The sequence below is a fragment of the Aphelocoma coerulescens genome, chromosome 2 (assembly GCF_041296385.1).
Source record: "Aphelocoma coerulescens isolate FSJ_1873_10779 chromosome 2, UR_Acoe_1.0, whole genome shotgun sequence".
NCBI lineage: Eukaryota > Metazoa > Chordata > Aves > Passeriformes > Corvidae > Aphelocoma > Aphelocoma coerulescens.
This window is the reverse complement of record NC_091015.1, coordinates 74,710,980-74,724,434: the sequence shown is the minus strand read 5'-3', so window position 1 is coordinate 74,724,434 and position 13,455 is coordinate 74,710,980. Positions and strand designations below refer to the sequence as shown.

The 13,455-nt window shown below is 40.1% G+C and overlaps 1 protein-coding gene across 2 annotated transcripts in view; it reads left to right on the top strand.

The window, feature by feature from the left end:
* DTNBP1 (dystrobrevin binding protein 1) overlaps positions 1-13,455 on the top strand; it is a 65,877-nt gene that overhangs the window by 51,860 nt on the left and 562 nt on the right. Inside the window, exons 8-10 of one of the 2 annotated variants that reach the window (XR_011149127.1) lie at positions 6,210-6,365; positions 8,268-8,411; positions 10,801-12,099. Coding sequence is in view for 1 of the 2 variants with exons in the window: in XM_069008037.1 (XP_068864138.1) it covers positions 6,210-6,365; positions 8,268-8,411; positions 10,801-11,048 (548 nt within the window). In the remaining variant the exon portion in view is untranslated. Of the gene's footprint in view, positions 1-6,209; positions 6,366-8,267; positions 8,412-10,800; positions 13,391-13,455 lie in introns of those variants that run through there. The other variant, XM_069008037.1, reaches the window with a different exon arrangement.

Genomic DNA, 13,455 nt, shown 5'->3' with positions numbered 1-13,455 from the left:
ATAGTCATTAAATTGTTTGATAGATCAATCTGTGCTTATAGACGATGGGATGTTATTAATCTTATTTGGGACAGTTTCATGGACCTTTTAGAAACATGAATAGAATACTGCAGTGCCGTGGTTTGTATTTTAAGTACTTTGGGTTTAGATTTGCTATCGATTAGTTTTTCCATTTGAAAATTAGTATTTTTGAGGTAAGGCTGAAAAACCAGTAATTGGAGAGCATATGCATTAAATACAGCATTTAGTGGCAGTAGAATTGTGCTGAATCATTTGAGCTGTTTTCAGGTACAATTTCTGTAATAGTGGGATTTTTCAAATGTGTGGCTAGGTTTTAAAGCCAGATTGTCTTCATAAACTTAAATGTACTGAAGGTACACGTGACATTGTCAGGTTTATTTATAGTGGAAATACACATTTTGCAGCTCACTAGCTGAATTATTGTTCTTACATAATTGCGGATTTATAGTTTTTATAGTATGGATTTATATGTGGATTGTTCTCACATAAATGGTGGATTTATAGGGAGGCAGGAAACAAGTGTGTGAACTTAGATGCTTGCTTTTTTTTTTTTTTTTTTTACCTTCTACACTGAGGAGGTTCAGCTTAATGTTATCCTTCCTTCCCTTGCAGGTCACTTTTTATTCTGTTTCAGTTGGGTAGGAATCTGACTAAAGGATAAATCAGGGAGGTAGAAGACCCTCTTGCTAACAGAGCCTGTCCTGGTGGAAGCTGAGGAAGGCTTGTGGTACTCACATCCCACTGAAGCCACAGTGCTAAATCCTGTCTTCTAGAAAGACAGATATTGTCCTTGAACACCAATGACCATAAAGGACATTGAACCAGAAAAATGGAAGATGGTGGATTGCAGATTTGTTAAGCCAGGAGTAGTCAGGCATATGCCTGAAGGAGAGAATCCCCCTCCAAAGCTTTTGCTGTAACATTTCCATACTTTGCATGACATGAAGCAAGTGTGGAAAAACCCCACCCCTAAACTGCGGTAGAACAGTATATCCATGGTGATTTTGACTGTAGTTAAAACCAGTTAAAACAATTCTAAAGTCGTTCCTGTTTACCACATCTGCAGGCATAAAAATGTGTCTGCCCTTAATTAAAAAAAAAAAACAAAAAAAAAAGAGAAATAGGCAAATTCACTCAGGTTTTGGGATGTTTTTAGTGACAAAGGAAGTGGCCAAAAGCATTCTTGCTGTTTCTGAATCACAGTAGATCTAGTTCTAAAATGAGAATCTATTACAGTAGTGTGGGCCACCTTGCAGAGCAGTCAGCCTGGCATATTTTTAATCACAAATGTGATTTTAATTTATTTTTTTTTTTAAATTCTAGATGTATTTACATTTTTAGAACTCAGTTTGTGCATTTGCTCTTTGGTGGAGCATATTTTTAGTGTCTCTTAATTACGATGATTTCCTGGTAGCCAGATAAGGTTTGGAGTTCTGTGGAAACCTTTTCCCAAGCTGTTTCCTGTGGCATTGGTCGGAAGCTGCCTCTTCCTCCAGGTGCTGTGTTAGTAACTGGAATCCTGGCATGCACAGGCACCTATTTTCTGTGGTTTATTCTGATATTTATTTAAGCTTGTCTTTTATATTCCAAGGATCTCAAGTAAGCAATGTGTTTAAAGAGAATTTTCAAGGTAAGCCAACTTATTGAAACTGCTTGCTGGGAAACGTTAAAAATATTTTTTCTCTGCACTGGTAAAACCTCTGCTTTTCCTCTTGACTAGATTGCTTGTGGGCTACTTAGAGTTTTCATATTCTGATGCAATCTATAAAAACCCTAGTTAGATATTATCAAGAAGTACGTATAGTCATTCTTAATGGCGGATTTTTTGATAATCTTAATTTTATTAAAACATTTTTTCATGAAAATGCAGGTTTTTGAGACTTGGCAGACAGTAAATCTCATTTGGAACAGTGTTTGTTTTTTCAAACACAGATGATCTTTCTGTCACTGAGTGAAATCCTGACTTCACATTCTAGTGAATCAGGACTTAATTCTTTGATTGTAAGTATTTGAATATACCTTTAGTAAAAACAAATTGCTTTGTAAAGAGGCTGTTAAATAAGCCTTTAAAAACAGCTAGGTCTTGTAGTTTTCACTTGTTTTCCTTTCACTCATTTGTGGAAGAGAGACTGTGTGTACCTAGATCACTTATTCTACTTTGTTTTCCCCAAGTTTTGCCAACACACTCTCCCCACCCGTCAGCAAACTATAGTGCAAGAGTGCTCTGCACATCCTCCCTTGTAGTATCAACATGTATTCTAAATTCTGTCAAGAATAATTTAAACATTTTTGAGGGAAACTGCATCCTTTGAAGCACTCCCCAGTGTCTTGTCTTGCTTTGATATTTGTAGTTGAAAGGGTCTGTAACGAGGCAGTTGCAGGATAAGTTGCTAAGTCATAATGAACTCGAAAAACTGCTTGGCTTTCTGCCTTCCATTGCCTGCCTGTATGATTTTATTGTTCTGATTTTTGAAGGGTTTTGGTTGTTCAGTGAGTAGCCAGCTTACTGATAGGTTTTGACAATCTCACATGGTGTTCCTGCAGCCAAGTGATGATGTTACAGTCTGGGTGGATGGGCAGCAAGGTGGACAAATGACTGGCTGGGTGGGAGGGTGGTACTTTATGGGTCATTCCCTACCTGGGGGCTGGGACCAGAAGGCACCGCTCTGTCCTGAGTGAGGAGATGGAGCGCTCTGGCACCGAGCTTGGAGATGACCCCGGCTCTGTGGAAACCCGTGAGGGCAGCGAGCCAGGTGCCAGCCTGCAGCACATCTGGCAGCAGGGAAGGCCACAGCACCCTGGGCCATGTGAACGGGAACGTGGCCAGGACATCAAGGGAAGGGATTATCCTCTACCCAGCGTGTCTTCATGCTGTGTTCAGTTTCAAGCTCTCCCAGCACAGGAGGAACATGAAAAACCAGGAGTGAGTTCAGTGAAGGGCTGCTTGAAACTTTGATATCTGTCGCAAAAGCAAAAAACCCCTCAAAGAATGTGTGCATGCATTTTATGGTCTGGTTGGATGAGGCTACAAAAAGCAAATGGACTCTAGAGGGAGGAAAAAGGGGTATTTTTTTGTATTCTCTCTGTCCTTCTCTCTTTAGACCAGATGCATTTATGGGTTCTACTTCACATGAGATACAAAGTTACATAATAAATTAATTGAAGGGAAGTAAACTGGTTGTGTAACAGTATGAAAGCACCAAAAAGCCATCCATTTGGACAACTTGACATCTTTCATGTTTGGTCTAAGGGATATGTTAACCATGTAAACAACCAGTCTTTTCAGTTGCTGATTTTTTTTTTTTTTTTTTAAAGTAATTCTTCTAACTTATTCAGGAAATCTGTTGTGCATAGCTGGAAAATATTTTAGATTAAAGCATAAAATGGTCACTTTGTTCATTGGATAGAATCTTCAAGTACTGTGGCAGAATTTTAATTTGTAGGAAGTGTCAGCCAGGCCTAGGAGTGATACCAGGAAATGGTGCCCTCTACACTTGAGGTGTATGGTTATAAGCTATTGTAATTTGTTCCTTTGGAGTTTGGATTCTCCTGGTGTCTGGTTCAAACACTGAAGATGCAGGGCAGGGGAGTCAGGCTGTGGGTTGTTCCCTGACAGGGAGCAGGGTGAGCCATGGGGCTGTTCCTGGGCGTGGTGCAGAAGGCTGTGCCTTAGCACTTGAGTGTTTGCTTTTTTAGGAAAAAATTGCCTGCTTTTAGTGTCTGCTCTCTTAAAAGTCAGCTGGTGAGGAATTAGTCATCTTTTATTTGGATTATTGTGGCAACTCCTGTATGTCTGCATCTAATTGTGCATTAGCATTTTCTGTGTAGTCTGTATTGTTTTCTTTCCTGTGCACAGCACTGTGATAGAGAAATAGGTGCAGTAGCTAATTGAAAAGTACAATTTTAGGGTGAAAGGAAAAATACAGTATTATTTTAAGTGTGCCAAGTCTCAGTTTGCATCCTGGGAGGAATTCATATGAGCATTGTATGATGGCATATGGATGATACTTTCAATACTTTTCAAGTACGGAGGATACTTGGAACTCCTTTGGTGCTGTCTCTATTCAGTGTTTTATAAACTACACTTGGCTTATGGAAAATGTAATTCTGAGTAGCTTTGTGAAAGAAACAATACACCTGTTTTCTTTGGTTTCATGTGTGACTGCTGGCTTCACCTACCCGTCCTTAGCATTTCTGACAACAAACAGAAACCCCAAGTGCAGCAGTTTGGTTTTGCTTAGCCAAGCACCTCTTATTACACCTGGCAGGGCGTGAAATCATGCAGCAAGGTTCTAGATGTGAACTCTCTGACTTTGGAGAACAAGTCTGTGACAGCAGCTCACGTGTTTACAGTTTCCTATGGAACATGCCAGCACAGCAGGCAGCTGTTGCCATTCAGCTTTGGCCAGTGACAATTTCAACAGTTTACAGGACATTTTAGGCAAAAGTTAAAAACAAAAAGCTCAATGTCAAGAGGGAGATTGTATCAGTCTCATGTCACTTGGATGCCATCTCTGTTTTGGGATTAAAAATATCCTGAGTTACCAATCTAGAGTGCAAAACTGTCAAAATATATTATGAGAGAGACAGAAAATTCCTGTTGTCAGTGAGAGCCGCTGGCTTTTATTATTACAATTGAATAGCATTTCTGCATCATAGACAATGTTATTAATAATTGCTCATCATCCAGGACTGCAGTAAAGGAGTTGCTCCAGGGGACGCAGAGTCATTGTACACCACAGTGTAATTGATAATAAAGACATGTTGCCTTCAGGGAAGATGCTTTCTGTTTCATACACTGATGTTTTACTTTGCAATCCCCTTTAAAAAAGAGAGATTTCAGCTTATTTACTGATGTTTTAATGAATATCTAGTGTGTCAGTCCAGTTTCCTAGCTTCCTGTGGCATCTACCACAGCTCAGTTACTTCTGTGTATGATCTGTGACCTTGATTCAGGCCACAGAGTGAATTAATGGCTCTCTGATGTTTTGCCTGGTTTAATAAAACTTGTTCTGCATTTGGGTTGTAATCTCCATAATGGTAACTGCTTTTAATGAATGTCCGTGTCATAGAATATCATTAACACGATGTTTTTCCTGGAAGACTGACACAGCGCTTGTCCTAGCAAACCTTATGCTCCCTCAGCATTTCTCCATGTGGATGCCATATTCCAGCTGTGTCTGTCTGGCATCTGAAAGCTTGGACATTTTTCACCCAGTGGTATTTGTTGGACGTTTCCCTAACAGGCAGAACGGAACAGACCAGCAGCTCTTCTCACCACCCCCATCCCTTCCATCAGCAGCTCAGCTGGAAAATTCCTTTTTATTGTAAGCAGAGTGCTCATGAGACCAGAAAAGTGAACAGAGAACTCTGGGAACAGGGTTCCAGGTTATATATTCCTCCTAAAAAGCAAATTTTCTGAAGCGTATTCTAGCAGTCTGGCTGCAGTCAGTACTTCAATAGCAACTACATTTTTTAATCTAGAAGATGGTTTTCTGCAGTAAACAGCACAGTTCTTTTCTCCTCTGTCCAGTCTAGAGCAAAACAGGGGGGAAGGAGCTCTTCTAATGATATTCTGTTTAATATTTCCTAATTTTGTCCAATATTTCCTTTGCTGCATGTACATGTAGGATTCTTCAAGGGATTTTCCCATTCTGTCTGGAGGCTGGCAAAGCCAGAATTTCAAGGCACACGTGCACACACCCACATGTTATGTATGTGTATTTATGTGTAGGTACATATCAGTACATGTATGTATCCTGCCACTTGCACTGTGGGGGAAACATGCTGCAATATTCAAATTAAAAGTGCTGCTTTTGTGTGCATTAGGTGCATATGACTGCAGAAGCATCATTATCTGAAATTTTTTGGGCAGAATTCTGAAATCCTAGTTGTTGATGGACAGTGCTCTCAGGTGTTTCTGTTTATACAGCTCAGGAAATTTGCATTTTGCCTCACGATAAATCGTTGACATCACTTTAATGTGAAGGTTATCCTGCCTAATAAGGCATCACTGTCCTGGTTTAAAATACAGTTGCAAAGCACAGAGACCTCCTTTATAGCAGCCTGTGTTAACAGCCTGTAGTAACAGTCTGTCAGAATTTATTGAACAGGTTCTGTAGGTTTTACATTCTGAGAGTGGGGGATACACCTGCAATATTTGATTTGTTTGTTTGTTTTATGCTCAGCTGAACTCGATGCTGAACATGCACAGAAGGTTTTGGACATGGAGCACACTCAGCAGATGAAGCTAAAGGAGCGCCAGAAGTTCTTTGAAGAAGCCTTCCAGCAGGACATGGAGCAATACCTTTCCACAGGATACTTGCAGATAGCAGAGAGGAGAGGCAAGTTGTAAAATACCTTCTGCATAATGCACAAACTCCCAACTTGGAGAGCATTGCTGAGGGGGCAGAGTCAGCAGTGGTTTTAATGCACAGAGGAAGCACTGCAAAAATGTCCAAATTCTTCCTCAGTGGAATTGGAACTTCAGATAAGCCTTTTAAACAAACTTTGTGTCCCAGGGGCCCTGGATACCTTGCAAGGTTAGTCAGGCTCTACTCCTTGTCTGAGGAAATGCAAAGCACTGAACTACATCTGGAACAGCATTTTTCTCTGCAGCTGAAGAGTGCATCTATGTAAAAATATGGATGGAGGCAGCTGCTTTGTCCACTGGAGTTCCAAAACCTGGGATTGTCACCTGGCAAGGGGATGCCTTAGAAAACTTTGCAAAGTGCAGAGGAAAGCTCAGTGTAGCATTTCAGAGCAGTTCCCAGGTGGCAGCTGTTCCCTATCCTTGGGTGTGGTTAGGACACAGGAGGTCACATTAAGAGCTCTCCTTATTATGAAATGACACAAGTCTGGCATCTCTGGACTGGTTAAAGCACAAGAATGCCAGAGATTACAGGCACTTCTGTGTGGGAGGTTTCCATCTGTTGGGCCAAAATGCAGGCACTGTTGGACCAGTAGGGAAGCCAGTGGGAAATTAAGCATTCATGTGGCAGGAAAAAATGTAGAGATTCTGTCCCTGCTCCAAGTGCAGTTCTGCTATCAGTTGTAATATCAGAGCAGGGAATACAATCCAAGGTTTCCATTTCTCTGCATGAATGCTATAAATACTCATCTGCAAGATGCTCTGCATGGGTGGCCAGGGAGAGGTGGGATATGTAAATCTGAATTCACAGTCAGGGGAGGAACTGAGTTTGAGTCTCCTGCTTTCTGGAATGTGTGGTATTTTAGACTAAAAGTGGACATTGTCATGGGCTGGTACTGGACACACAGCTCTGTTAAGAGTGTTAGGCTGCCTAACATTTGGAACTTCAGCTTTTTAGTATAATGTGGAACCCATGTTTATCAAAGAAAACTCTTTTAATGAAAGATTTGGACCTGCAGTAAATGTAAAACTGCAGAGCTATAGCATATTTGAAGAAAAAAGCCCAATCAAATTACAGGATTTCATCTCAGTTCACCTATGAAAGCTTTCAATAGGGTAATTGTTAAATTTAGATAAACCAGTAAACTGTTGGTTGTAATATTTGATATTATGCAGCAGCTGAATTTAACTCTGAGTGGCCTTGAATTTGTCTTCTGTTTGCATGTTTTGCTCTTCAAGGAAGGAGATGCTCACCCAAGTATTTACCTCCCTTGCAATTGTCAGTTCTGTATTGACAGATAAGTAATTTGCTCGAGTAATTAATAATGTGAAATCCCCATGCTGAGAGAAAATACTAGGCATGAGCCTGGGTTTACAGACTACTGACATTTCTTAGATTAACTGAGAGAAGAGCAACAGCTGCTCTCTGTTAACATTAATCCTGATTTCTGAATTTCTACATCCCTTGTATATTGACATGTAGTGACTGTGTGCTTAAATGTGTTTGTTTTTCTCTACAAAGAGTTTTGGTTGAGAGAATTGAAAAGGAGTGTTCCAAAATGGAAAGTTTCAATCTTTGCCCCTGAGTCCCATCTCAGCTTGTTTCTGAGAAGGTTACTGCTATAAATACTGCTGCTAAAAATGTTTTGGTTTACAAAAGCTGTAATGGATGGTTGTTACCTTCACAACAAAGATTGCAGAGTGCTCTTGGATTTGGCCTGAGGTTGCTGCTGAGCAGCTCCTGTGAGTGGGCTCCTTCCATTCCTAAGTTTAATTATTGCTAATGCAGACAATTACAGCAGCTTCTGCCGCCTTGGTAGGTAATAACCTCATGTAGCTGATTGTCAGTTCGCTGATTGTGCTCTTTCTCCTGCAGAGCCGATTGGAAGTATGTCTTCCATGGAGGTGAATGTGGACATGCTGGAGCAGATGGACCTAATGGACATGTCTGACCAGGAAGCACTCGATGTCTTTTTAAACTCAGGAAGCGAGGACAATAATGTGCTGTCTCCCATGCTGGGTATGGTACTTGTAATGACAGCCTGCTTAGAGACAGTGATAAACCACCAGAACTGCTCTCATTTGTAATGGGTGATGTTATCTCATAAAACATCACACTTGATGTAGATTGACTGTTCTTCATTAGTGCTTCCCGACACATTAACATTTAGTTGCTGTACAAGGGAGTTGCTGCAAAACTACGTGGTATTTCCAGACACTCTCATTTTTCTTACTGCAGCTCCCTGTTGTATTCATCACAGCCTGGGTAGGTGATGTGTTACATACTGGCTTGAGGTGCATTTTTGCCAATATAGACTTAGTAGAGGACATTTTAGCAAACATAACAGAAAGCTTGCAGTAATGAGGCTTTTATTTTTAAGACTGCTTGCTTAGAGTTTGTCCAGAACGTTGCTTGGCAAATTTGGACCAGTTGTATAACGCAAGATCTTCCATGAGAGATACTGAGAGACATGGTTCAACCCAGCAGTTTACACATACACTGAGAATTAGTGTCTCAATACTAGATCTGTTTTCTACTATGGAAGTGTTTTCCTAGTTAAAAACTTCAGTACTAAAATACCTTTCCTCGAAAGAGCCAAAATGATTTTTCTTGCGGGAGATGGTGAAGCTCCTTTAAAAGGTCGTTTTCATTTCTTCTGAAAATACAAATTGAAATATTTTTATGGAAATACTTACAGTGCTCCCAATGTACAGGTGATTAACACCTGCTGTGAACATGAAAAGCTTATGGCAAATGGTCAAGGCACAGTTAACTACTAAAGGGTTTTTTGTTTCATTGCAAAAACAGAATTCAGATGGGTGGCTTTGGATCGGCATCCACTTCATGCATTATTAAAGCTGATCATCGCTTGAGCTTGCCAGTAATTACAGAAACACCCTTGCTGGCTGTTTGGCAGATGCTGGACCAAGAAGCTTCGTGTCCTAACAGCAAACAGTCTTAGCTGGATTATCTAAGGAAGTGCAGAAACTACTTTTTTAACTAAGCAGACAAAATGCATTAGCTTTTGAAAAAAATACATTCTTTATTTTATGCTGTAATCTTAATATTACAGCATGTATGTATAGTGTCTATACATGCATATACACTGCAATATAATGTACCTGTGCTGTAGTAATGTTCCAGCACTGGAACATTACTGCAGTGTAAGTCTTGTGAGTCTTGCTCTTGTGGTTCCAGACATTTTATTTCCCTCTGATTAAGGGATTTTTGTGCTTGCTTTAAGAACCGGGCACCCCGGTATCAAACCAAATATGCAATAGTCTTCATTCTCAGAAAAATGAGATGGCTTAAAGGTAACCATGTTGCTGTCAGGGGAGAACTGGGTTGTCAGGGCAAGGTTTGTTTGACAATTGTGCTGAACACCACAAAATAAAGGTAAGTTATCTTAGTAACTGGTAAAAATGAGAATCAGCTCAAGACATTGAAATGTTTTCAAATTTGTCTTGCTACAAACATTGCCAGCTTGTGGGCATTGGCTTTGCAACGTTTCATGACAGTAAGTTAAACTGCAAAATTGAGTTAGCTCTGTCACTCCTGAAAAACTCCTCTTCTGTGTGTTGTGTAAGTTATTCTAATGCATGCTGGTGTACACCACATTAGGTTCTCTGAAATTTCTAGCGTTCAAATTTCACTCAGGTACTTGAGGACCAGTCATAGGCAATGTGGTTTGAACTGCTCTGCAAACAGTCTGAGCAGAGGTAGGGTGTAGCTCATATCCATCTGACCCTTCTGAAACACTTCTCCAATATAAATTTTTAAAATAATTTTCTCACTAAAGTTACTCACCAGCTGAAGCTGGGTGCTCTGACTATGGAGGAACACTTGTTAGGTAGAAAGGAAAGAAAAAAGGGCTTTTTTTGGCAGATCACATAGAAAGTGTTTAGATGTTTCCTCATTTTAACTTACTTGTTGTCAGGGACTGTCCAGGGAAGAGGATCTAATTTTGAAACCTGAACTCTCAAACTGCAAGCAAACACTGTTACACTGAACTTGCTTACAAGTCTTCTGTGCACAGGATGTGGAGGAAGCAGAGTCTTAAAATCCCACTCCTGTGCACCTGAGCTGTGGTACAGCTCTACCAGAGGATTGCTTTCATGCTGTGGACAAGGATTTGTTTTGCTTTTGCATCTTCATTTTTAGTCAAAACTGGGCATGATTATTCTTGCTTGCTTCCTAATTGTTTGTTTGGTTTTAAATTTCCAATTTGTGTAGTTCTGTTGCATTGCATTTGTTGGGATTTTCTTCTTGGTGTCTTGCAAAAGAAGAGAAACAGCCTCAAAGTGACTCCCTAACCAGTGCAGAGCTGATGTTCATGTACTGACTTCTCAAGCCCCTTGCTGAGCCAGAGCTTGACTTTTGTTGTTGCTGTTGTTTTCCCAACTCTCAGGACCAGACTCCAACACCTACGTGAATGAGATAAGCCTTCAGGTGCCGAGCCAGTCCGAGTTACGGCAGAAACTCTGTTCCCTCTCCTCGACCTGCACCGACTCCGCCAGCCAGGATGCGAGCGAAGGAGAGTCTCCCGTTGTTCAGTCTGACGAAGAGGAAGTTCAAGTGGACACTGCCCTTGCTGCTGTAACTGAGAGAAAGGGTGCTTCAGATGGCAGTGATGAAAGTGACTCTCAAACTATTTGAATCTTAAAACCATATCCTTTAAGAATGACTTCTGAATGAATGAACAAGTGAATGAAGAGCTTGCCTGTGTAACAATTTGCTAACCAAGCATAACAGCCAGATCTTTATACTTAGTAATACTGCCTTTTTACAAAATTGCCAGTCATGTGGAGGTTGGTTTTTAAAGAAAAAATTATGCCTAAAGCACACACACTTTAACAGTCTTGGGGCTCAGGGGAGCAGGAAAACTGTTGTATATACTATGTATAAGAGAATTTAAGGGGAGAGGTAGAAGTTACTTTGACCACTAACCTTTAAATGGCTGATTGGAAGTACTTAAGAGTTGATGTGTAATACTGAACCCAAATTGTTCCTTGCATGTTTTCAGCTGCTGCAACTGAAGATTTAGGATACAAACCAAAATGAAAAGTTATTTTCTACTCTTTACTACCTACTGCCTCCTGCCTTTGTCTACTAATGCAGCAGTCTAATGTCTACTAATGCAGCAGTGTCTACTGTTCTCACACTTCTTATTCAGGACCAACTTAGTTATAGGTGTTAAGGAAAAAATAAGAACCTGAGAAGGAGGAGAGATGCATATGGAAATGTTACACTCCTTGTGGAGCAGGTATCTTAGTTTTGTGTAAACTTACTCCTCTTTCAAGATAAAATAAAGTATTTCTATCCCAACCATGTCTTTTACTTGATTACCCAGGTATTTTATCCATGACAAGTGAACAGAGGAGCCTAACTCAGAAACAAAAATGGTTATTAGGAGCACCAGTGTAACATGCTTTTTCCATGGTAACATCTGTTTGACTACATTAGGGAGATAAACCTGACTTAATTATTAATTAAGTGCATGTATTTTAGAAACCTCAGGACCTATAGGCATCATCTCATTGCCGTTTTTTCTGCAGTCATTTTTCTCTCTGAACTCGAGGTCTGACCATGTCTAACACCTGTTGCTTGTCAAGTCTCATGCTCTATTTGCAGGGATCTGCTCTCCTTTGAGAAGGCTCCTGGCTCCTGCTCTTCCTGCACAGAGGGAAGGAATGTAATCAGAAACAGTGTAAGTAAAAGGATGAGCTGTGATGTAGATTCCTTCCAAAGACCTGCCCTGACAAAGCCAATGGTTGGGAAAGAGGCATCTCCTGCTGCCCGCCAGCTGGGAAGTGGTCAGCTTCCTTAAGGATTCTCCTGTTAGCTGACAAAGCGTTTCCTGACCCCTGTCTGGGAAATGAAGGCTGGAAGCTCCCTACCTACAATTAGAGATTTACTATTTAACAAGGCAGCTGTTGAAAGAAATTTATCTTGAAGGAACTTCCTTTACTCTCCTGCTTTCCAGAAGACAAACAAAATGTCCAAAAAAGTTTTGTTTTTTTTTATTAAACCTCGTAGTACAAACCTGGAAAGTAAACAAAAAACTGGCAATAAACAACATGAAGTCTTTCCTTACAAGGAAAGAGAGCAGAGCAGCGCTAATAAATTAAAATGTCAAACTGTAAGCCATAGTCAGAAGTTTACTGTCAAGAGGGAAAAGTACACAGCAAGGCCATAAAAACCAGACAACCACATTTGAAAACACTTGACTCTGTTTATGTTATTGTTAAATATTCCAAAACAGTTCAGTCTTCTGCAACGACAACCAACAAATTGTATTATAGGACTTTCCTGACAGTCACCACTGGCAAGCTCAGTGCAATATGGGTAGCTACGGTATTGTTGAATTCAATTACGAAACAAAACAGTTTGTGAAAACATTTTCCCTTTTTTATTCCACACATACTGTACACACAACCAGAAAAGGGCAACAGCTACTCCATTATTATTTTTTGTTGTTGTTCAGTGATGTAAGCAGCACTTATAAATGTTACAAGAAAAACCCTGTAAGCATCCAATCCAACCGATGAAGAAAGTGAAACGTAAGGCTTTTCTTCATCTTGTCTCTTTGCCATCCCTCCCCCCACCCCAAGAAAAGGCTCAAGTATTTAAAAAAATTTACAGGCATATGTACAAAAGGTGTGATTTTTTTTTTGTTACAACATGAAGAGAAAAAATAGACAAGATGAAAGCAAATGCATTTTCACATTCAAAAGAAGTATGCAGACTTGCTAGTGGCTCTAAATGTGATCATATAATGAAACAAATTCAAAACGAAAATTAATGCTTGACTGTGTAAAGGTGTGAAAAACAGCAGTGGAATGGAAATGGAATGTTAGAAAGATTGCACGTCTATGACAAAAGAAGCACTTATGGCTTCAATCACTTTTTTCTTTTTTTTCTTTTTTCTTTTTTTTTTTTAAAGGATGCTATTGAAGGGTTTTTGATAAAGTAGCCAACAGCACCAAAAAATAACAGAATGGATTTCCTAATGAAATCAGGCACAGTTTTCCCTCACGTGACTCCTCAAGGCAGGCAGTCTTTT